The sequence below is a fragment of the Monodelphis domestica genome, chromosome 4, assembly GCF_027887165.1.
Source record: "Monodelphis domestica isolate mMonDom1 chromosome 4, mMonDom1.pri, whole genome shotgun sequence".
Classification (NCBI taxonomy): Eukaryota; Metazoa; Chordata; class Mammalia; order Didelphimorphia; family Didelphidae; genus Monodelphis; species Monodelphis domestica.
The window spans coordinates 208,791,823-208,817,797 of NC_077230.1; the positions used below are offsets into that span (position 1 = coordinate 208,791,823).

The 25,975-nt window shown below is 35.9% G+C and overlaps 1 protein-coding gene across 1 annotated transcript in view; it reads right to left on the reverse strand.

Moving 5' to 3' along the window:
* STAT1 (signal transducer and activator of transcription 1) overlaps nucleotides 1–25,975 on the reverse strand; it is a 56,063-nt gene that overhangs the window by 16,529 nt on the left and 13,559 nt on the right. The window contains exons 5-18 of the mRNA XM_007494532.3: nucleotides 25,511–25,600; nucleotides 23,740–23,818; nucleotides 22,856–22,947; nucleotides 21,880–22,031; nucleotides 19,055–19,213; nucleotides 18,435–18,527; nucleotides 16,867–16,926; nucleotides 14,541–14,570; nucleotides 14,351–14,444; nucleotides 9,567–9,608; nucleotides 5,250–5,333; nucleotides 3,866–3,964; nucleotides 3,099–3,234; nucleotides 49–101 (exon numbers count right to left, since the gene is read on the reverse strand). Coding sequence (XP_007494594.1) covers nucleotides 49–101; nucleotides 3,099–3,234; nucleotides 3,866–3,964; nucleotides 5,250–5,333; nucleotides 9,567–9,608; nucleotides 14,351–14,444; nucleotides 14,541–14,570; nucleotides 16,867–16,926; nucleotides 18,435–18,527; nucleotides 19,055–19,213; nucleotides 21,880–22,031; nucleotides 22,856–22,947; nucleotides 23,740–23,818; nucleotides 25,511–25,600 — 1,263 coding nt within the window. The remainder of the gene's footprint in view (nucleotides 1–48; nucleotides 102–3,098; nucleotides 3,235–3,865; nucleotides 3,965–5,249; nucleotides 5,334–9,566; nucleotides 9,609–14,350; nucleotides 14,445–14,540; nucleotides 14,571–16,866; nucleotides 16,927–18,434; nucleotides 18,528–19,054; nucleotides 19,214–21,879; nucleotides 22,032–22,855; nucleotides 22,948–23,739; nucleotides 23,819–25,510; nucleotides 25,601–25,975) is intronic.

Below are 25,975 nucleotides of genomic sequence, written 5' to 3' on the forward strand. Positions count from 1 at the left end.
AGCAGGACCTTGAGTTTTCTAACCAACTTGAACATAAGAAAAACTCACCTTACAGAATCTGGTCCAAGGAATAAGACCATCAGTGGTAGAGGAATTAGGGCCTAAACAAACAAACAAAATCAGTGTTCTCAGATGGATATAAATAAGATCACAAAGTTTTAGTTAGATTAAAATCTTTTGTACATAAGAGAGAGAGAGAAAAGGAAAGAAAGAAAGAAAGAAAGAAAGAAAGAAAGAAAGAAAGAAAGAAAGAAAGAAAGAAAGAAAGAAAGAAAGAAAGAAAGAAAGAAAGAAAGAAAGAAAGAAAGAAAGAAAGAAAGAAAGAAAGAAAGAGAAAGAAAGAAAGAAAGAAAGAAAGAAAGAAAGAAAGAAAGAAAGAAAGAAAGAAAGAAAGAAAGAGCCAGGGAGGAAGGAACGAAAGAAAGAAGGAAGGAAGAAAAGAAAAGAAAATATAACCTAGTAAAGTTTTTCTTTGAAGAATCTACAAATTTGATAACAGCCAAATGACAAATAGAATAAAATTAACCAGGTCATTATATTTTCCTCTAACCAAACCCCCAATAGTAACATGGCTATAATATTTGTGAATTATATACAATGTGGCTTCTTTTAATAAGAAAAATGGATGGGCAATGCACAATGAAGAAAATGGTTTTTTAAAGAATTCAATTATTGTTGAGTCATTTCGGTTGTGTCCAGGTCTGTGACCCATTTTGAGGTTTTCTTGGCAAAAAATACTTGAGTGGTTTGCCATTTCTTTCTCCAGCTTATTTTACATATGAGGAAACTGAGGCAAATAGGACTAAGTGACTCATGCAGGGTCATATACCTAGTAAGTGACTGACTGAGACTTGATTTTAGGAAGACTCCAGGCACAGTATTCTATATACACTATGCCACCTAGCTGCCATAAGGAAGTTACTGTCACTGGGGTATGGATGGGGTTTATATATTTTGTTTACATATCTGAGGGGTTTGTTTATAAATTTTAGGGATTCAGCTCTAAATAAACAGAGGGAAATGGAAGAGGGAGGAGGATATGGGTCATATACCATTTATACTGTCAGAATGCAGTTGCTATGTTGCTTTTTTTTATTACAAGGGCACACTGTACATACTCTATAAGCAATTCTATAAAAAATATGAAATTATTTGCATAAAGACCCACATTTCCATCACTACTCTAGGCTTCTTGGCAACTTTCTGGGAAAACTCTAACCTATAGAGTGAGAAATATTGGATTTTCTTCTCTTCTCAAAAGAGGTTTCACAATCACCTTCCCTGGGGATTTTTTTAATTAAAAGTTGCTTTTTTCCCCCCAAATTGCTAAGATGTAACATTTGGATTTGTGTGGCATCTCAATGTCCCTTGTAATCCTAGAACTTTATGAATCTTTTGCTTTTCCCAAGTTTCATTTCTATCATTTAGTTAGTCACCAAAATTTTTTCCTTCTTCCCCATTATTATTTTTCTACTTTCTCTGAATAATTTTATTTTAATCTTCTAAGTCCCTTAACAAAACTGAGAGTATGGCTATTCCCATGGTAAAAACATTTAATATCTCATATGATACTGAGCCTCCTACTCTCTCCTCCTATCTAATGCCCCCCCAAAGTTTCCAAAGGCATTACATTGTAGGGAACACCTATCCTTGTGTAAAAGACCTGGGGGTGAAAGAACAATACTCAGGAGCTATAGAAATCAAAGAAGAACAGACTTCCTGAGATTATGAAAGCCATTCTTTTTCCTTCAAACCACTAATTCCATAACAACATATGAAATCATAAATCTTCCCCAAAAAAGAAAAAAGGAAAAGGAACATTACTTGACCATTAGCAAAATAACTCCAAAGAAATGTATGAAATTAATATAAAAGATCTTGGAAGAATGGTTTATCTTTACATAATGCCATTTATAAATGAGATTCACTTGGCATACACAATTTTACACAAAATAAATGCCATTCATTTTTTCCCATGACTATAAAAGGCTGGTACAGATAACTTCAGTTTCCTCATCTGTAAAATGAAGGGATGAGACAAAATGACTTCTGAGGTTCCTTCAGGCTCTAGATATGTGATCCCATGTACGTAACTGAGAACCATTCTATGCTATAGCTTTAGGCTTAGGACGTGTCTAGAATGGAGCTGACATGCTCAGTGTCAGTGGATTAACAAACCCTTAAAAGGGTTTGCCAACCAAATATTCCCCATGTATTACCGGATGTTTGATGAGCTTTGGATGTGGGAACCATCTCGTTCCATGGAGTGCCAAGGTCCATACCATGAGGAAGCCTCATCCTAGGACCTTCCATGATGGTCAGCCAGACGTGCCCATCAAAACAGCGGGGGACATGCATCTACTTCATATAAAGGGCTAGGGTTAAGGGGTCTGGTTCCCATGCTGGGTGTCTTCCTATAAAATATCTTTGGAATAATGTCATGGGGTAGAGAATCTAAACCTCTGTGCTTTCATGAACAATGGATTTTTCTGTAGTGTGTGACAAACTGCAAGATTTTTGCCATGCTTGTTATTATTGTTAATCAGTCATTTTCAGGTGCGCTGTGTCTTACTCTTCATGACCTCATTTGGAGTCTTCTTGGCAAAGATATTAGAGTGGTTTGCCATTTTCTTCTCCAGAATGTCTGCATTTTACAGATGAGGAGGAACTGAGGCAAGTAGGGATTAAGTAACTTGGCCAGGGTCACACAGCTAGTATGTGTCTGAGGCTAGATCAGAACTCATATTTTCTTGACTCCTGTCTTCCTTCTCTTTTCATTGCATCACCTAGCTGCCCCTGGGGAAGGTGGCATAATTATAGTATATAAATATAATTATCTCCATTTTACAAATGAACAAACTGAGGCCCAGAGGGGTGGCCTGACTTGTCTATGGTCACATAGCTGGTAAATGTCAGGGCCAGGATTCAAAGATATCTTCTGATTGGAAATCACTTTCTTCTGGGACACACTGCCTCTTCATCTATTACAATTTAAATATTGAATGGAATATTAACTTCTCAGGAAGAAAAAGAAGAAACACAATTTTTAAGCACCAAGAAACTTTTATAGATTAAAAAAATAGTCCATATGTTCATACCTAGGAGCTTCTCGCCTAACATGTTCAGCTGTTCTAAATTAAGTCCTCTTTTTGTGACAGAGGAAAACTGCCAGCTCAACACCTCTGAAAGTTGAGACCATTTTGCACATGGTGGGTTCAGAAAGAAGGACAAATTCTAGAGAGAAAACACAATACAAAAATCTTTAAGAACAATTGCAAAGGCATTAAAAAAGGACTGGGTTCTGAAATCCCTTCCCACTCAAGGGCCTACATTTTCAGATCCCTTTGTTCAATGTCATACACAGATCCAGAATAAAAGAACAGATCTAATGAACCAACAGGAGGAAAAAAATGAAACTAGGGGAGGAATCTTTAGATCCAATGTAAAGAAAAATGAAATAATGAGCAGTTCAATACTTAACTTCAGTCAAACTTTCTAAAAAATCAAAGTTTGTTTGGTTGATCCATATTTTGTAAGCAAAAATAAAGGCAAATTACAATCTGTTTCCATTTGCCTGTATATCCTCCATGCCTAGGATGGCACATAGTAGGCTTTTAATATAAGCTCAATTGAATTGTATGGAATTTAATCTGAGTTTATAATCAAATAATTTTATAGATCTCTTTTCTTATATTTGTTTCAGTCTTTCAAAGTTCCTCATAATCTTTACATATTTGTCCACAGGGGTTTCATGTTTTTCACTGAAGTTTTATTTGGTCAATTAACATTATTTGAAGATTCCTAAGCTAGAGAAATAGGGCCCTTTGGTTAACTTTTTATTTTATTAGCTAAATGTAGTCAATACCTTGGGTTCTGTTGTTAGCATGTTGTACCATAGAATGGATGCCCATCCACTGGGAAGCTGGCTAACGTTGGAAATAACAACAACAGGCAGAGAGGTTGTCTAAAAGAAGAAAAAATCTTTGAAGCAATCTAAATTAGAAACATTTCACTCTCATTTTTTTGTTACAAAATACCACCTTATCCAACCACAAAATTTTTAGTTATCCAATGCCTTCGGAAAATACACATTTACACACAAATACATACACACACATAAAATAAACCAGTTCTTAACCAAACTATGTGTGTGTGTATGTGGATTTATACTTCTGTACTTTGCCCCCTAGTCTGATCAAGAAATTTTTTTTTTTGTTCATGAACAAGAGGAAAAACAGGCAATGGACATACAAGCAAGTCTTACAATCATTTTCTATAACCAACTGGATGTTGGCTGTCCAATGTATACTCATGCAACTGGGTTGAGAAGACAAATCCTAAATAAAAGGTGGTGCCCAAATGGAAAGATGAATGGAGGTCGGGTGCAAACAGTACAATGCTGGAGGAGGAAGGTACAAAGTTGGGAAACAGGCAAGGTAAGGTTGGTGGCACCCAGTAAGACATTTGTAGCTCAAATATTTTGACGGAAAGAATGGCAAGTTTTGCAGATGCTTTCCATTGTCCTGCCAAGGGATAGCACTCTGTCCCATGGGAATACATTACTCTAGATTTGCTTTGGGTAAGCAAACCTAATTTATTCATAGACTTTTACAATGACATTGAGCTTTCTAGAAGCACAACAGAAAAAAGCCAGGACTTCGATGTTCCTTCATATACTTGGAAAACAACTATCCTGTTCATTCCTACATGGCTTCTTCCCCAGGCTAACGGTGTCCATGGTTTATTTTATATTGTTAAAAATGAGAGTATTTTAAGATGGTCACTTGAGTTTGTTGTTTAACTGAGCACTGCAGATTTTTTTTTATTTAAAGAAGAATCTTCAATAAATGTCAGAACACAACATAAGAAATTCAAGATATTGGGGAAATGTAGCTTCATTAGTTCAAAGGCAAATTTAACTCCTAGATACCTGAAAAGCTGGATTTGTGAGTAAAATTCATGGCAAAACAACCACAACCCCAAAACAAGCAAATATCTTAGTGATGTATGGTAGCTAGGAGAGTCCTTGAAGAAAAACTTGAAGATAAAAATACACAGGGTGTGGTGGTAAAAAAAACCCCAAAACAATAAGGCTGACAATTACTTCTACTTCTGGCAAGTAATTGTCAGTCTTTCTGCAGAGGCTGCATGTGCTGGGAGAGGCCCCTCCACAAATGGGTGAGAGTAGATGGCCACTGGTGTCACTTCCAACTCTCAAGTTCTGTGATTCTATGGAATCTAAGTCTTACCTCTAGATCAATTACCAAGCCAGGTTGGCACAACTGAGTCTCAAAGCTAAGGGAGTGAAGCTCTTCAGTAACAATGAGAGGACCCTAAAAAAAATGCAAAAGAGTTACTTAAAAGTCTCAAAGGAAATAATTCACACACTCTACTTCTGCAAGTCAAACTAGCATTTTAAAAGGTGGAACTGAGGCTTAAGCATAACTAGCTTCAACAGAGGAAAAAATCCCATGAAAAATAACTTCATCCCAAATTTTTTAGTCAAGCATGAAAGGTTAGATATTTCTTAATAATATCTCCTAGGCATACTCATTTAAATGGATTTTTTTTAATGATGAAAAGATGACTATAACAGTGTAATAGAGTGGAATGGACTATGACTCTGGAGTCAGAATGTCTGGGTTCAAATACTATGCCAGATGATTACTGTTTGAGAAAGTCATTTAACCCACCTAGGCCCTTCATCTATAAAGTTAGAGGACTGAATCACTAAGGAAATTTCCAGAACTCTAAATTTGAGCTTATGAAATTATTGAAAATATTACAAAGGCCATTATTTTTTCAAGCAAAGGATGGATCATATGGCTACCAAGGGCCCCCTCCAATTTTGAGATATTGTGAAAGGATGCCACCACGTGACAAGAAGAAAAACCCAAGTGTTATGGTTTATAGAGGGAAGAAAGATATAGGGGGAGAGGAACAGGGGCTAATAACCAGGGCATATGGTGCACTGAGTTTATTTCCAAAGAGCTTAAGTCTCTATCTTTGTCAGCAGGGGAACATGGACTATCATAAACCCTTTGACCACCCTTGAGTGCCAATGTCTTTAGCTGTGCCCTATAAGGTCAGTAGGCAGATAATTTGAGAAGCAACACTCTAAGACTTCAAAAGGGCAACCAATATGTTTTGATAAAGGGTACTTCCTCACTGAGAACTCCTTACAGGAATAAAATCACAAGTCTGGGACTCCTAATTCCTGGCTCACTTCCAAAAACCCCCAAAACTTTTAATAACCAACCGTGTTTCATTTCCCAAATGGAATGAAGTATTTACTAGAAAGCTCAAAGTGCTTCCAAATTTTGAATCTATGTAGCGATTTGTAGTTTATAAAACATTTTTACATCCATTATCTCATTACTTTTACAACCCCACCCCACCCCTTGAAGTAGCTAGAACAATTGTTATTTCATTATTCCTATTTTATAAATGAGGAAAGTAAGAGTAGGAGAAAGACCAAGGCCACAGAGCTACTGAACATCTATGCCAAGACTAGATCTCAGGGCACTGGAATCCTAGATCAGTGCTCTTTCCAACATTATCACCTCATCTTCAGGATCTATGGAAAATTGAAGTGACAGTTGTCTTCCTACATATAGCCAGAGGGTGAATCAGAAAGTAGGGTTCTAGGAGGGTCTGTTTTCTGTCCTCATGAAGGATGCTATATTACAAAACTAATGCCTTCCCTTCCAAACTACTTTATTTGTGGTAGTATTTATTCTCCATGTGTCCATTTGCTTATTTTCTTCTCCATTAGAATATATGTTCTTTCCAAGTAGGGACTGTTTCATTCACTGTATTCATGTCCCCTTAGACTAGGCACAATGCCCAATAAATATAAAGGTAGAACTTAATAAATGTTTATCGATCAATTGATTGTACTTTCTTGATGGTAGGAGAATTGACTTTTGTTTTTACTGATTGCATATACATGAATCTTTGTGTTTCGTTTCAGTTTGCATAATAACACATCTTTTATTTCCTTAATCCTTACAAATTCCTGAGAAAAAGGCTGATAGCAGGGTGAAGTAGAAAGAACATTGGCTCAGAGAACCTAGGTTCAATTCTCAGCTCTGATTCTTGCAAGTCCTGTGATTCTGGATAAGTCACTCCAACTCACTAAACCTTAATTTCCTCATATATAAAATGGAGGTAACACTCCTTCCACAAATGATCTCACAGGGCTGTGGAGAAAAGCACTTTGTAACAGTAATGTTTTATATAAACTGAACTATTATTATTGTCCCCAGTTTACAAATGGAAAAACTGAGGGAACGGGAGAAGACCCCATGTTCCTTATAAGATCATAGTAGTTGAATTCACAGTCCTTTGTTCTTAGACTCAGTGACACCCTCATAATTATTTCCAAAAATAGAGACCATTCAAATCTACTATCTCTTAAGCTATTAAAGCCCAAATCACACTGTGTTACTTCACTGGATAGATGATTCTATTAAGGTAGATACTATCTCCAGCATCATGAACTCTGCCTTCTCACTGGTGCAACTCTTGTCCAGGTCTTCCCAGAAACTGTCCACATACAATATCTCCAATGGACTAGATGCTTTTCTGCATCATTTACTCTCACTACACAATAGGACCAACTGCCTTTAAGATGATATTCCTATAAAATATCTTCTCTACTGCTTCATTCCTGGAAATATCTTAAAGTCAATACGGGCTCACTTTTCAACTTTCTGTTGCCCTCTGGGTTACCCATAACTTGATATTTTGGGGGGTAGCATACTCATATAACATAGGTGGAAGAATAATGATGCTAAAAAGAAAGATTTTTGAGTCAGAAAGCAGCTTAGGAGAACAGAGAAGACTGTGGAATTCTTCCCCCTTCCAGCCCTCTCATTCTTCTATTCAACTTTTAAATTAGCTCACTGCCCATCTATAAGGACTGTCAAAGATATAATTACCAACAGGTAAAGTCAAACATAGCCTAGACAATAGTCATTCTTCAACCATTTATCTTTTCCTAAGTAGATTATCAGGAGTTTCGGGGGGTGGAGGAGGCTTTATAACTTGGTATTATGTCACCTAGAAGATGCCCTCATTAATAGGGAATCCTGTTTCCATTTTGACTTTAAGAGCAGCTTCTAAGACAAGGCCAATGCCACTGTTAAGGAAATGTCTCTGTTTGTGAGTCACTTTATGAGATTGCCTGAGTAGGACTGAACAGAAATAAATCTGTGGTTGCCTCCATTAAGGAATCTTGAATAATCTTAATACAGTCACGAAAGACTGTTGAATGAATGTCTTCAAGGCAGTGCTCTGCTCTATTGTCTAAAGCTTTTTTTGGCCAACAAACAATGCCTCATCAGGGTCCTGCATTTTCTGAACCTAACTGTAATCATGTTACTGGATGGAGTGAAAATTCTCAAAGCCAATCTCTTCCTGTCTCTTTTTTTCATCTTCAAGACTTTGTAAGCAAGTATGTCATTGTCATAAAGATTTTGTAGAGATAAGAGTAAGGATGTTGGTTATCAGTCAACAATGTTGATCGAATTCCTGCGCTGTGTCAGATCAGTGGATTGGATGCTGGATAGACAAATACAAGGAACGAAACAATTCTTCCTTGTAGGAGTTTACATTACAATTAGAAAATAACACGGCCACATGTGAGTGTGTGTATACCCAAACACACACACACGTGTGTATAATGTGTTCATGTAATCTATGTTTATGGCCTCTATAACAAGATCTTGTCTTGTTATATCTCCATATCACATGACATATGTGTGTATGTTGCTATTCAGTCATTCAGTCATGTGTGACTCTTCATGACCTCATGGACCACAGCTCTCCATGGGATTTTCTAGGCAAGGATACTAGAGTGGCTTGCCATTTCTTTCTCCAGTGGATTCTTCTGGGGCATATACCAATATAGATATATCTCACAAATTAATAGTTTGATAGTTAGAGAACAAACAGCCCTGGGAGAATCAGAAAAGGCTTCATGTAGGAGGTGGTACGTTTTTTTTATCTTGAAGGAAGAGAGGGATTATATGTGGTCAAGGTGATAAGGGAGTATATTCCAAGCTTGGGGAAAAACCACTATAAAGGCATGGAGACAGGAGGTGAAGTGATGTGCAGAAGGAACAGAAAGAAGGCTAGCTTACCTAGATAGAGATCATGGGTTGGGGTACTGTACATTGGTGCCTTGAACAGTGAAGCTGGAGAGATCAGTGGCTCTAGGTTTGGAAGAGTTTCAAAGGCTAAACACAGTTTAGATAATTTATCCTGGAAGTAACAGGGATCCCATGTAATATGGTCAGTTCTGTGCTTAAGGAAAATCATTTTGGAAGCAATGTGAAGGGTGGATTAGAATGCAAAGAGGAAAGGAGACCAATTAGGAGGCTGTTGAAATAATCTAGCAGTAGATGATAAAAGGCTTGAACTAAAGAAGTAGTTTAGGGAGAAGAGGCCTGATGTGAGAAATATGAAGTCAAAACATTAAGATTTGGCAAGTAATTGTAAATAGGTGATGAGGGAGAGTGAGGTTGATAGATATGATGGAAAAAGCAAGAATGATCTCTCACCTCGTTAGTTCTGGTGCCTGCATTTTTCTGTTCTTTTAATTGCTGTAAGAGAAAAAAAAATCCTCTTAGTATATGTTACAGTAATTTTTATTTTTTTACATTAACTATAGATAAAGGTGGAAGCAGGGACAAATTTATAGAAGAAAATTACAATAGGTATAATTTTTATTTAATAGCATATATAAAAGCACCCTATTCTATTTTAATCTAAAGAATTTTAAACTCCTTTACTGAATTTTAATCTCTTTGAGGGAAGGGACCATGCCACATTTATCTCCAAATATCCCCAACATCTGGCACATAAAGTCTTTAATAGTGATAGTTGAATGATGAATGAATGAGTTGCCATCCTTGTCTAACAGTCTGATATCATACTGAATAGTGTAAATTAGTTACTATGGTAAAGAATTTTCTATCTTCCCTCCTTTTGAGCAAATTTGTTCTGGCCTGGCTACAGGAACTCCACACCATATCACTCCTAGCTCAGAGGACTTCTTGTCTCCCTTCTCTAGATTAGTTCTTATTCTAAGGCAGACCCATGAGTCTCTGAATAAACCTCATAACATATATAGCCCCTGGAATTGTGCCAGAACCAACCTGCCACCCCAGAACTAGACTAATCCAGTGAGGTGGTGCAATGGATAGAGCATTGGAGCTGGAGTCAGGAAGACTCAAATTCAAATTCAGCCTCAGATACTTATTCGCTGTGTGACCTCAGGCAAGTTACTTAACCCTATTTGCCTTGGTTTCCTCATCTGTAAAATGAGCTGGAGAAGGAAGAGGCAAACTCCAGCATCTTTGCCAAGAAAAGCCTACATGGGGTCATGATGAGTTGGATATATCTGAAACAACCGAACAAGCTAGACTTCCCAAATATGTCCAGTCCCTAGGCCAGTCTGCCCAAGGAACCCCTTGTCCTCGTTTTCTTTTCAGCTATAAAATGAAGGGACTAAATTAGGTGGCCTTTGTGGCCCCTTCAATTGTAGATCTTAAAGTTTTTGTTTTTCCATCTTATAAAAAACTTAATTGAAAGGATTTATAATGAGGTCATCTAACACCAAATTTAGTGCTGTCCTGCTAGGCTTGTTGTTTGACTGATATTTAATTACAAAAAAATAACTCCTTCCATTTCCCAATTAGCTTCTTCAAGGCAAAAATAGTTCTGATTCTATTTCTTTGGACATATTTTGCAAAGCCATTTTAACATGGTTCTACTTACAAAAGGCACTCAATAAAGGCAGACCTACTGACTGACTTAGACTTTAATGATGTCACTAAAGCTGTAGGCAAGAAGATGCTGACTGATAAAAAATCAGTATGCATGAATACATGAAAGAAATATATTTGTTCACATCCTGATTTATTCCATGGAGTATGCTATCATCCCTAAACATCACGGAGATAAAGAAAAGTTAATAAATGAAATTCTGAGTTTCACTGCTATAGGATGAATTAATTAAAGAGGAAGGCTAAAGAGCTTGATTTAAGAAAAGTGAGGGAGAAAACTGGTCAGGACAATCACTTATGAAAGCATAATGATTCCATTTAGTTTGAAGAAGCTTCTGAAGGCAGTGAGTATGCTCGAAGGGATCTAAATGTATTCAAGAGAAGAGGGGCAGAATCCAAACAAAGAACAAACCAACAGTTGGAAGTTCTTGTGGCCATGGAAGATGCAATTTTGACCTGAAACATCAGAGGAATACCTGAAACTTAATAGAAAAGGAGCATTGTACTAAGTATCTGCTGGGTGGTTGAATGAAAGGTAAGAGAGATAGTAAGGTATCAAGGCAAGTTCTAGATGGTAAGCTAAGGAAACTATGTTCTGTCCTTGTTCCGTCACTCCATTGCTCTTTGATCTTGGTAAAATCAACTGAACTCTGGATCTTAGGTTGCTAATCAGTAGAAGGAGGGGGTTGGACTTAAAACTTTAAAGTACTTTGATTTTACATAAATACCTTTCAAAAGGCAATGTGGTATAGTATAGAGAGAGCAGTCCTCCAAGTCTCATAGACCTGGGTGAGCTCACATCCTAGCTTTGATACGTACTATTTGTATGACCTGGGAAAGTTACCTAATTTCTCAATATCTCAGTTGATTCTTTTACACTATCCATTATAGAGAAGGTATTAATTTTTGGAGGTTTTTACAAGAAGTTCCTTAGACCAATAAAGTCACAGGTCTGGTTAAAAAAGAAAGAAGACTAGAAACTTACAGTAAGACATTTTTAAACTTAAATTTGTTTGATACAACTTAATATCACAGATGTGACCAAACATATTTAAACTTTTTAAAAAATGTGCTTCTATAAGATCCCCATATAAAGTAATAGAATTTCATATCAGGAAAGATTCCTAACACCGGTTGTTAACAACACCCTACTTTAAGGACTATCAAGAAATTGAAGGGATTCATGGTTAATTGTGGGAATTGAGTGAACCAAACTGACTCCAACTAGTTACTCAATTCTGGAGCTAGCTTAGTTTCCTTTCTATTCAGTTATAGGCTGACTCCAAATTCTGTATTTTGAGGAGAGTTTATTCAATTAAGAAAATTAAGAAAACCTTAATGTATTGCTGGGACACTGGACTATCTCTGGCTGCTCTTTAGAGGCTCTTAACCAAGGCATTAGGTTATGTTGATCAAGAAATGCAGTCAGATCCTAAGACTGATATAAGGAATTTTCTCAAAATTTTGTACATTTCAAAAAACCCATATGTCTTATCTGAAAACAGGACCCAGACTGATCAATCAGTTATTGTTCCCATGTTCCTTTGATTGATTACAGACACTTGGGAAGGAGCTAGGCAACTCTTTTTCTGAATTCAGGGAATTGTACTGGGCTACATTCCCTCTCCCAACTTCGAAAGTCCCTAATCTCTCATCCAATTAGAAATCAAATTGTCTAATGTATTATTTCCTTTTAATTAATTGGTCTTAGTTGAATTGTTTTTAATAACAATTAATAAATAATATAAAATATTAATAACATTTAATTTAATAATATTTAATATTAACTTAATATTAATAAAATATTTAATAATACATAATAATAATATAAAAGTCTGTTTCCCATGTGTTTGGGGTCTAGGTCCAAGTGAGGAAGGCTTGATCCCAGTTTGTTAAGCAATTGGCATACATTGTGTCATAAATCTATATGGTCAGTAGAGCAAATCTTTATTTCCTCAGTCATTTTGTATTTTGTTCATCACAACTCTAACCACTGTGTCACCTAGCTGCCTACAGTGAAGTGATAATGGTCTAAATTTGGATGGAAAATAAAGAGAAAGTATTAGATATGTTTTAAAGGAAAAATGGATTGTATTTGACTAGGAAGGGGAATCAAACAAAAATGATGGAGCTCTCAAGCATAAATTGATACTACTATTAACAAAAGAAAATAGGTAAACTTTGTATAGATTTTATGTATGTACATGTTTCTCCTTCAGAATGTAAGGTTGAGGTCCTGGGTTCAAATCTGACCTCAGATATTTCCTAGCTATATGACCTTGGGCAAGTCATTTAACCCCCATTGCCTAGCTCTTACCTCTGCCTTCGAACCAATACACAGTATTGATTCTAAGATAGAAGGTAAGGATTTGAAAAAAAAAGGATGTAAGTTCACAGAAGGTAGGGGACACTTTGTTTTTGTTCTGGTATCCCCCTTGTGCCTAGTCTAGTGCCTCGCACATGTAAAATTATTGAACTGATATCAGAAGTAGAAAGAAGAGAAGAGGAAAGTAACCTTGGAAGAATTCTCAGATAGAATATGGAAGGAGAGTGAGGGAGTGAAGAGCCAATATAGTCATGTATCACAAAAGATGAAGGAAGTATTTCAAGAATGATGGCATGGTCCATAGTATTAAATGTATCACAAGTCAAAGAAGGTGAAAACCACCTAAAAGAGCCAATTAACCAATTAGGTTCTGAGTGAATTTCAGACAACAGTTTTTAGAAGCATTCTGGAGGCAAAAGCCAAAATACAAAGGCCACAAAGTGAATATATAGTGAGAAAATCTCAACACTCAGTGTAAACTATTTACTTGTAGATCCTTTGGCACTACAATTTCCTCTTGCTTTACTAAAAGTAGTTTTTAGTTTTCTCTAAATGTCTGACTAAATATGCAATGTGGAAGAATTAAAAGCTTTGTTCTTGTAGTCATTATCTAACAAGCAAAAGAATTATTATCTCTTGATGATAGGATAATAATTGATCTTTGAGTGAGAGATACTTGGGTTCCCATCTCTAACACTTTCTACCTTTATGGCCCTGGATAAGTTACTCTTCCCCACTTTAGGTTCTTCCTCTCCAAAATGGAGATAATAATAATAATACCTACTTCATAGAGTTGTTATGGGGGTCAAATGAGAATAAATACATACACATATTTATCTATTTATAAACACACATAAATGTATGAGAGAGAGAGAGAGAGAGAGAGAGAGAGAGAGAGAGAGAGAGAGAGAGAGAGAGAGAAAGAGAGAGAGAGAGAGAGAAAGAGAGAGAGAGAGAGAGCTTTGCAAGGCTTAGAAGGCTTAGAAAGATTTGAACTCAGGTCTTCCTAACTCCAGGCCCAGTGCTCTATACACTGAACCACTTAACTACTTATAAATAAATGTAAGTTGTTCTTTATTTCGATTATGAAGGCAAAAGATAGTACCGCAAGATAATCAGAAAGCAAATTCTAGAATTGCCCTGACCTATTTTTTCTTTCTCACAGTGTTATTATATTGCTTTAGATAAAACAAAGGAAAAATATAAAAGAATTTAAAAGTAATCTCCCCACCAGATGTCTAAATTCTGCTGCTAAACTTCCATTAGTAGACTCCTCCATGTTCATCACTTTTGTGTGTGTCCCCAAAATGTTGAATTTCCTAAACCTATGCAGAAGAAGTTGGAAAAGATTCATTAGGCTTAGAATTACAAAAAAAATAAATAAATAAACAGTGAAATTTGGCCAAACGTGTTTCACCTACCCCTTCACTGTATTCTTCTCATTTACATCTCTGTAAAAGAAAAGTTAGATAATTTAAACTGGAAAACAAGCTTCACAAAATGACTTGACCAAAAGATATTTGTGCAAACAGATAAATAAGAGATAAATCCAAAGGAACTTTGCATGTTTCTCCTCTGTGGCCTGGAGAATATTTCAATGTGATTTACTAGGATTTTCCCCATTTTATTCTCCAAGGGTTTCAATCTTTTCATAAAACATAAAAATTGAAGAGTCAATTAATTTTGACTATTTGCAACCAACATATGGGTTTCAAGTTTGTAGGTTAAAAATTCAAACTTTACCATAACAATAATATATTCATCTCTGATTATCTTGAAGTTTTATGGCCAAAGAACTCATTTTTTCCCTTTGAAGCTGCTACTTGTCCAGGTCCAAAATTAGACCTCATTAGTCCTAATGCATAAAGTTTTTCTTTTTAAATCCCTCTCTTTCCACTAAAGTTCAATATTTTTATGTCTAGGCATTGTTAGGAAGGAAAATCATCTAACGTGTCCAATTACAAATAAGAATATAATCAAAGGGGTATGGAATTTTTTTGAGGAGAAAGTATAAACACTAAATATCATGATGAAAGCAGGGAGGGAGCATCAAAGACTAGGACAACAAAGAAATGCAAAAGGAGAATGAACTGAAGAAAAGGCAGTAAGATAAGGCATGGGTAAGAAAATTAATAACGACAAAGACATGAGGCAAATTTTCAGGAAGACAGTGGTGCTTTAGGAATTGGAGAGATGGGCAGCGAGCAAGGTTATAATTCTTCTCAAACTCTCATTTATAATTCCTTAAGTTGGAACTCTTTAAGTTGCCAAAAATATGACTAAAGCCTGGAAATAAATGATTTAGCTGTTCTCCCTATATTAGTTATCTGATTACAGTCTAGACCTAAAATTGTAGGCTTAAAATGGGATTAGCCTGTTCTATGATAGAAGTGAGCCACCTCATCTCTGGGTTATTCTTTTTTAATTTAAATCAATCAACAATTAATTTAAATTATTCATTCATTCATTTATTTATATTTTACTTAAAATTTTCCCCATGGTTACATGATGCATGTCCTCTCCCTCCCTTCTTTTCTCCCCCCTCCCAGAGATGACAAGCAATTTCACTGGGTTATTCAAATAGTATTACTCAAATCCTATTTCCACATTATTCATTTTTGTAACAGAGTAATCTTTTAAAATCCAAACCCCAAATCATATACCCATATAAATAAGTGATAAATCATACATTTTCTTCTGGACTTCTACTCCTACAGTTCTTTCCCTAGAAGTGTTCTTTCTCATAAGTCCCTCAGAATTCTCCTGGACCATTGCATTGCTTTTAGTAGCAAAGTCTATTACATTTGATTGTCCCACAATGTTTCAGTTACTGTGTAAAATGTTCTCCTGGTTCTGCTCATTTCACTCCACATCAGTTCATGGAGGTCTTTCCAGTTCTTATAGAAATCAAGTAGTTCATCACTCCTTATAGCACAACAGTATTCCATCACCATCATATACCACAATTTGTTTAGCCATTTTGTTGTTTCCCTTCTAATTTTGGTTACATTAGTTTTGTTTGTACAAACCTTTTAAATGTAACATAATCAAATTTATTCATTTTATAACTTGCAATGTTCTCTATCTCTTTCTTGGCCTTAAATTCTTTCCCTCCCCATAGATCTGACAGGTATACTATTCCTTATTCACCTATTTTACTTATAATATCACTATTTATGTTTAAATCATATCCATTTTGAACTTATCTTGGTATAGGATGGGAGATATTGATCTAAACCTAATTTTTGCCATACTGTTTTCCAATTCTCTCTGGGTTATTCTTATGGAAAATCAAACTATTTTAGAATTGATTTTTGGAGTTTCAGGTCCAAGGCGGACAAGATCACCTTCAACCAACATGGTCTTAGGGATGAGTTCATCCTTGGCCCCAGCACTGAAGCTACCTCAGTTTTTCTTCTTGTATGAAAAGGACAGAAGACCCTACCCTCTGAAAAGGGTTAGGAATTAAGGTTGTTTATAGAGAGAAAAAACATGTCTAACCTGCCTTGGGACTTTTACTATATTTCTTTTGTGCAGTATTCAATTATTTTTCAATTTATTAAGAGTTTACAAAGGCAAACATATTTACATTAATGGACCTGGAAGCCAATCCAAATAATTATAATACATAATTAACTTAATAATATTATAATTATAATAAGTGCCTCATTACCCCCAGCCAATCCAAATAAACAATTATGTATTTCACTTTAACGTGTCTCCAAGAACTTTTGAAAGATGACTTACTTGTCAAATAAGACTTTCACTTTCAAATTATAATTCAGTTCCTGTAATTTTACCAGCAACCTGGAAAGAAAAGGGGGAAAAAATACAAGAAGATTGGTTTCTCTCAATGCCATGCCTTTGTACTAGTTGTTCCCATGCCTACAATGTTCTCCCTCCCAATCTCTAACTTTTAGAATCCCTGGCTACCTTCTAAGATTACTGGTTGCTCCAGATGTTCATGCCATCTACTTCCATTCTCACTCACAGCATTTTGCAGGATATGATTTTATATGTTGATTTATATATTGCAATACCCTTTAGAATTAAAGCTTCTTGAAAATAGAGACTTTTTTGTTTCTGGTGATTTCCTGTATTCCCAGCATTTAGCACAGTGTTTAATGAATGTCTGTTGATTGATTGACTGGTTTGTCTCATTTGACCTCCACAGTCTACTTTATATCATACTTGTATAATACAAGTACATCCCCTTGTTCCTAACCCAGTAGACCATATCCTGAGGAGCCCCGGCCATTCTCACTTTATTCCTGACTTGACTCAAGGAGATCCCATGCCAGATATCTACTTCCTTTTGGATACATTCTTCCTCTATTAGACCACAAGTTCCTTAAGGGCAGGGACTTTTTTGGGTATTTCTATCCCTAGAGCTTAGCACAGTGCCTGGCAAATAGTAGATGCTTAATAAATATTCATCCAATATTAAATACTGAAAAAAATAAGACCATAAGCTCCTCAAAAGCAAGGGTCATGTTATCTGTTATGTTTGTATTCCTTGAATTTGGTGTAGAATTTTGGACAAAGTAGGTGCTCAATAAAATGAATGACTAGATCAGCCAAGCAATACCTCTTATTTAAGTAAACGTTTATGTACCACAATTCTTTAAAATGATAGCAAAATAATCACTAGAAATTTAGCTTTGTGGAATGACTCTCATGGCTTCTGGATGAATTTTAAGACAAAACAGATCCAAGAGAGCACTCGGTAGTATGGTCTAGAACAAAAATTACTAGGCTAGTAATAGATGTTACATTGCTTTAGGATAAAAAGTCTCAACAATTCTGAACAAAAAAAAAAAGGATCAAGGTATGATCTTCCCACAAGATAACAACATTTTGTCACTAAGAATCCTTGATGGTGGCCTCTTCCGTATGCCAGTCCCAGCTTTGCCATTAATAACTGATGTGATGTTGAGCAAGAGACAGTCTCTCTGGATCTCAAATGTGTCCTCTGTCACATGAGGGGATTGGACTAGATGATCTCTAAGTCACCCTCCAGTTGTTAGTATTCTATGATTCTAATGACAGAGTAGATCCCTTCTTAAAGGTCCCACATAGCATCCTCTCAATTGAGTATATGGACTCCATCTCAAGAGTGTTCTTGCAAACCATGATGCAGTTGTAGGTCCTAAGGGATTTGAGCATATAGTCAAAAAGGCTGATTGACTGGCTAGGAAAAGAAATAATAGAAAAAAGTACTGCATAAAACCTTTCCACCAAAGCATTGTGTACATTAGCTTTGAAAACAGTCAGAATCGCAAAGCCAGGAAGACTCGAGTTATATTCATTATTACCTCAGTTTCACAGTGAATTGTACTCCAGTCTTCAGGACTAATGGCCTCTGTGGATGAGTTGGCATACAAGGCTGTCTTTCTACCACAAATGAGCTTCAATGACCAAGTAAAGAGAAGACAAATTATCACTCATATCTATTGATGCAGGAAAATAAATGATTTTTTATTAAGAAAATCATGAAAAGCCACAGGCTCCTTCAGTTTGAGCTACTTTCAGAGACTTGTTTCTATAAGTTCAAAAGGCATGAAAAACAAAAACTTCACCCAACCAAGCAAAAGAGAGTATTTTTCATAGAAAAAATTTTTACTATCTGACAATTATGTACTTTCTTAACAGGTCATAGCTCTAATGGGAATTCATTCATTAAAACATTTTGGACTAATTTCCAACAGATGAAATGCTCATATAGTAATACCAGTCATAGCATACTAAGGAAACATTTTAATTAAATCACATTAATTCAAGAAAAACGATGGCTGACATCAACTTTTCTTTTTTTCTTAGATTGAACTAATACTTTCAACTACCAATTGCTCCTGAATTTTAATAAATTTTGTTACTAATTAAAATAATAACTGCAAAAATGCAGGCAAATATTGCCACCCAAGTGAGTAGTTACCTCTGAATAAGCTGCTTGAAAAGACTTAAAGTTCGGTCACGTAGAATGTCTTTGTTTTTGGGGATAGGATCCAAGTCATAAGTGTATTTCTGTTCCAATTCCTCTAGTTTTTTAAGCTGTTGGCGTGCCTGTTGAAGACTTTCAGCAACAATAGTGAACCTGAAAGGAGATGGATTTCATGAATTTCAGGACAGTTTTCATAGCAAAATGATCATGACAAATTTCTATACACCAGTGAAAAACAATATAATTATTGAACATCTATGTGCTTAGCACTATTCTAGGCCTCATGGGTAATACAATTGTAAAACATAGTCCCTGCCTTTGGCAATGAACTAGAAAAAGAAGAACTTGGCTCTAGCTCCTCTTACCCTTTCTAGCATTTGCCAGCTCTTAGAAGGAGCAGGGAATGCTTCATTTGGAGCCAAGGAATATGAGTTAAAACCCAGCTCTACTATTTAGATCCAATGTGACCTTGGGCAAGTCACTTTATCTATATTGATTTTCTCAAGGTTGGAACTAAATAGCCCCTGAAATCCCTTCCAAAGCTGATTCTATGCTTTTATGACCTCAAGTCATTTGAATTCTCTGGTTCTCCACTTCCTCCTCTGTAAAAGGAAGGGGATGTATGCTAAATACCTTTAAGATCCCTTCCAGTTCCAAATCGACAACCCATGAATGACCCTGGACAAATCGCTTAACTTTTTTGAGCACTGGTTGCTTTATTAAAAGTGAGAATTTGTAGAATGCTTGAAGGTTTACAGAATAGTTTATAAATGTTGGATTATTGATCCTCACAGCAACTCTGTAAGGTAGGTGCCACAATTATCCTCTTTTTAGAGAAGCAGCCAAAGAAAAAAGGGTTAAATGATTTGCCCAGGGTCGCAGAGCTTGTAAGGATTCAAACTCAAGTCTTCCTGGATTTAAGTTTCATACTCTCTCCTTTGTACCACTAAGATGCTTTATTGATTAGATGACAGTTAAGAAGGTAGAGAGATAGGGAGGTAGATACATACATACATACATACGAATATACATACATAGATAGAAACATAGATAGGGATATATAGATATATAGTTAGGTAGATGATGGATGGATGGATGGATGGATGGATAGAACATTTCCTAAGTGTTTACTATATGCCAGGCACTCTGAAAATGAAAATGATAGTAAGAATAATGAGAGCAAGGAACTAGACTAGAAAATCCCTTAAGTCGGGCAGAATTGGGTTCAAATCCCTCCTTTGACATGTACTAGTTGTGTGACCCTGGACAAGTAATTTAATTTCTGTATGCTTCAGTTTCCTTATTTGTAAAACAGGGATGATAATGGTGTCTATCTCTCTGAGACAATTTTCAAAACCTACAAATGAAGCTTAAAAAATAATTGGAAGCAAGAAAAAAATTCCCAAAGAAGAATTTGGAAATGTTTTGGCTGCTTACATGTTTACCTACCCCAAACTTTTTACACAGGGGACCAGTTAACTGTCCCTCAGACCGTTGGAGGGCCGAACTATTAAAAAAACTAGGAACAAATCTGTACACCGCTGTCTGGGATAGCAGAGGCTGCAGTGCTAGTTGTGATGGGCCGGTCACACCTTGCACAGACTCATCACTGCCACCACTATACCAGGCAGCAGTACACAAAGTGCGGAATCCCCTCCCCCACATCGCCGCTCACCATGCTGACATCTTTCATTGTGCAGCTACATAATCCTTTGCACAGTGCCTCGTTCTCATTCAGTTACTCTCAGAACAAGGAGCAACGCAAAGGATTATGTCACCGGAAGTAGTACTATACATGAACAACATCGCGCTTTGTGGCGCTGCCACATTCACTGACCACCAATGAAAGAGGTGCCCCTTCTGGAAGTGCATTGGGGGCAGGATAAATGGCCTCAGGGGGCTGCATGGGGGCCACATGTGGCCCACGGGCCATAGTTTGGGGACCCCTGCTCTAGAAGGTGTGGAGTTTAACAATAAATTTCCTAAAATATAGCACCTAGAACTGAACATTATACTAAAGATAGGGTTTAACCAGGACAGAGTAAAGTATGATTATCACCTTCCTACTCCTAGATAATTCTTTTTGTGTAGCCTAAATCTACATTAGCATTTTGGGCTTCTATATATCATATTGTTGACACTGCTGACTTACAGTGGGCTTATATACAACTAACTCCTGTAGGTCTTTTTTTTTTTTACAAATTGCTGTCTATATACAATCCTACCAGCTTACATTTATAAAACTGATTTGAATCAAGGTATAAGATTTGACATTTATCTTTATTAAATTCCATCTTGTAGACTTGACTCAAAATTCTAGACCTTTTTGGACTTTGACTCTGCCACCTGGTGTGTTTTATGTGTGTGTGTGTGTGTGTGTGTGTGTGTGTGTGTGCGCTAAACCTTAAGGGAAAGATAACCTCAAGGTTTTAGAATAATGTGTTTATTTTAATACAGAAATATGAGTGAATGACTTTTGGAGGCTAGAATGAAGGAAAATGCATTTTCCTAATGTGTCCCTCTCATTGCTACTTTACCAGAACTTCTTGATGTATCTTGCCAAATGCTCTGAAGTGGGGTACCCTAGACTTAAATGTGAGGAAAAAGCAAAGATACCAAGTATGAAAGTTGCCAATAAAATTTCACTATGAGTTTCCAAAGCAAACAGAAAATGATTTTAAATGTGAATATTTTCAAGAAATAAACAGTTATATGGGCAGGTGGGAACTCTAAACTAAAAGTTCTATAGAGTCCATAAAGATGATTCAAATATTAAATGAGAACTCTGCATGCCAGAGAGGTGAAGTTCTAGATCTTACCAGTTCTGTAACTGATCCAAGCAAGCATTGGGAGGTCCTCCAATACATGCACTCTGCTGTCTTTGCTTCCATTCCACCAGTTCTTCATTAAGCAAAACATTCTGGATAAGTTCTGTCGCATTCAAGAGTTCTATTATTTTCTGCACAACTTCCTAATGAGCAAGATACATGTAAATAAAATCAATTAATTGTTCTTTATTATTTTGTTTTTTCCTCACACGATGTAGAATTTTTTGTTTGAACAACTGTGATACATAAATTTTATGTAATCCTTTTGGGCTGTAAAAAATGAGTAACAAAAAGATGGTTTCAAAGAGACATGGGAAGGTTTATGTGAACAAATGATTGAGTGAAAAGGGCAGAGCCAGAAGAACAACCTTTACTATAATATCAATAGTATAAATATGAACAATTTTGAGAGACTTAACAACTCTGATCACCTGAATGGTAAACCATGATTTCAGAGGACTGATAAAAGAGAACACTGCCCAACTCACAACAGTAATATATGCAGAATACATTTTTATAATGCAGAATAATGGTTTTGTATGTGACCAATACAGAAAATTTCTTCCCTTCATTCCTCTTTTCCTTCCTTTTTCCCTCCTTCCTTCCCTCCTCCCTACCTATTTTCTTGAATCTTCCTTTCTCTCTTTCTTCCTCTCTGTCTTTCCCTCCCTCCCTCCCAAATTCTCTCCCTGACTCCTTTTTCTCTCTTCCTCCCTCCCTCCCTTCCTTCTTTGTTGGTGGTAGAGGGCTAGAGGGAGAAAAATGCTTAATAATTCAAAAAACAAAATAATAAAAAATTTAAGTGCTATTTTCATTTCCTAAGCTTTTTAGACATTCCTCTAGCCTCAAAAAGTTATCTAAATTAATTGCCTACAAAAATATTTTTCCTTTGTTCTAGTCTCAAAGCATCTATTATTCATATGCAGGATTTTAAAACAAAATTTGCCTCATAAACATGAAAAATTACCTTTCTTTTCTGATCCAGCATTAAGTACATCTTTTGGATTAACATCTTTTCCTGCTTATGTTCATTTGTTGCTGTACCAAAGTGATCATGCTCTACAGAAGAAAATTACGTAGGTAATTATAAGCATGCAATAATGTTTTTCATTAAGTTAGTAGAAGTATAATTATTGGCAATATTTAGTAATTCAAATGGTGAAAATATAATAAAAGTAAAGAAGAAGACTAAATTGCTCTCCAATCCAAGACTTTCAAAAATTAGTCTTCCATTTAAAAGCTGGACAAGAATATTTTAATAGTATAAAAATGGGACTTTTGCTTTCATAGCCAAATATATTTATTTTCAAAGTAATTCCTTTGATATGCTATTCTGATAGTCTACATAAATCAAGACCAAATAATGACTTGAATGACCACTTGCCAGAAACATAGCAGAAAAGATTCTTGATCATTGGACTCAGGTCCCTCCTAAGTCTGAAATGTTGACTTAGTGAATCTAATCAATTACTATTTGCAGTGTCATTTTACCCCAAATCAAACATGGGGTAGAGCTTTAGCCTCTATCCTTTCACAAATAATTTGTTCCTAAAGGTACAAAAATATTTGGCATATTATTCAACAAAGTCCACATATTTGAGTTTTTTTCATTTGCTATCAGTTTGTGTCAAAGTGAAGAAGCCCCCAAAAGATAAGGCAAAGATGTTTATAAAGTATACACAGGGAGTAGTCATATTTATAAAGTCCTTTGTTCTTCCAGAGAAAAGAATTCAGTGAAAATATGAACTCTAAAGTAAAATAATAAATGCATTCGAAAAAAGCATTTCTAAGCTTGATTGTGTCTAAGGCAATTTCAAATTGAACAAATCATTCTAAATTGGTAACTCTTACCTCTATTACTAAGGGTTTTGATTTTAAAATCACGTTCATCTTGTAAATCTTCTAGCACCTTTATCTCTTGTTCTATGTCCTACAAATTAGGATATAACGTTTATTTAATCTGGTACGGGAAACAAAGTTCACAAACAACATCTTTCTTCTGGAATCCAATAAGGCAGTCAGAAAACATAAATGCAAAATTGTTCTGATTATAGTAATATGTTTTTCTAATGGAACAATTCTCATTTCTGAAAGATGCATTGACTTTGGAAATAATATTAAAATATAGCATATGACTCTTAATACTTATATTAACATTATTTTTCAAATGCAAAAACATTTTAATTTCACAATAAAGAGAACAGATCAAGCCTCTAGCATTGTTCTCTTGTTCCATAAACTTTAGTTCTTCACAGTCTGTTTCCAGAAATGGGTTAGAAAATGTTGCTTAGATAGTGAGATTTGATTTCCCAAGTTAAATAGGTATAGCAAGAAAACCAGGTACACAAATGATTTCTTCATGCTTTGCAAAAGACAACATATATACCCCACCACCAGTCACGTTCCAAAGGGTCCTGGTAGTACAGATTTTGAGCTAGAAAGGACTCTAGAGCTTATATATTCTATTACTTTACTATTTCAGATCAACAAACTGACACCCTAAAGACGTACAATGATTTTCTACAGCAATACACTGCACAAATGGCTATCATTGGTTCCTAGACAGAGAGGCTATGCTTCCTCAATAGTCATATTATTCTTTGAGTGTCTAGAGTTTAAAGTCAACTACCAAAATCTGGAAGGAGACATAATACTGTGAAACAAGAAAGAAAATCTTCTGTGTGTGCCTGAGCCCAAGAAGAGACTGTGATGGTGATTCTATCAGCATTCCTCAATTTCATCCAGCCCAAATCGCTTCAGGGAATGGATAACTGACAGCTAAATCACCTTGGCCCCCCAGGAACCTTAGCAAAAGTTTTGAATTACAGAGTCAAAACCTACCACAATGGGGACTGCAAGAAGGGGGACATTTTTTTATTTAATATTGGACCTAGATCACAGAGGCAAATAAGTGATTCAAGTGGCAATTTTAAGCACATTTACAGAGAGTGAGGGAACAACAGGAAAACCAATTTTACCTCACAGTAATAATTCACCTTGATCTAGTGCAAAAAAAGGTTTCTAAGGAGGCAGCTAGGTGGCTCACTTCTATTGGTTTTAATCCACTAACGAAGGAAATGGCAAACCACTCCAGTATCTTTCCCAAGAAAATCTCATACTAGCTCCATGAAGAGCCAGACATGACTGAACAACAACAAAGGTGATAAAGAGCTTTCCCTGAACTGAGTAGTAGAAGCACTCTTATCCCATCTGGTTCAGAGAGCTAAAGGGTGATATACTTATCAAGGGTTCACGGTGATATTCCTTTTTCATTTAAAAAAACCCCACAATTTAAAAGTCTCAATCAAAACTCCTGAGGTTGACCTAAAAATATTTAAAACCTCTTTTCCTCTTACATGGCAAATAGTATAGTAGAAATAGAACCAATCTCTATGTGAAGGAGATTGAGGTTCTATTGGCTCTGCTCCAATCTGCCTGATACCTAGCAAGTTACTTAAGTAACTTTCTGCAACTGGAAGTTTTGGAGTAGTTACTGAACTGCTTTTATAGCAGGTGTTCCCTATATTAATAAAGTTACATCTCTGAATTGATCCTCTCCTCTCACCAAAAACATCAAACAAAACAATCATCAGTAAAGGGTAGATAGTAACTTTATACTCACCATAACTCTATCTTTCACATTTTTGACTTGCAGTCCAATCTCTTTCTGTTTGCCAGGCATCACAGCATTCTGAATATTCCCCATATGAGCCTGCCGTAAAGTAAGACATGGTCAATCGAATTTTCCCAGATGTATGCTGCTATCCATCCCAAATTGAGGTCTGAGAAATGTTCCAAAAATTACATTCACATCTTGATATCTGAGTTCTACCCTAGACCTTCCCGTAAGTATGATATCAACAAGGAAGGACCTCTAGCACATGTCTTATAGGAATCATAATGACGCTAATTATAACTCTAGACCAAGCTTCATTCTAAATCCTAAAAGAAAGCAAAACATATGCAAATATAACCATGATTTTTTACTCTATTAAGCTATGCACATAAGAATTTTCATGTGTACATAAGGCTTTCATTCACTGATCCCTTCACAAATTCATTAATAAGTTCAGAGATGTCTGAGCCT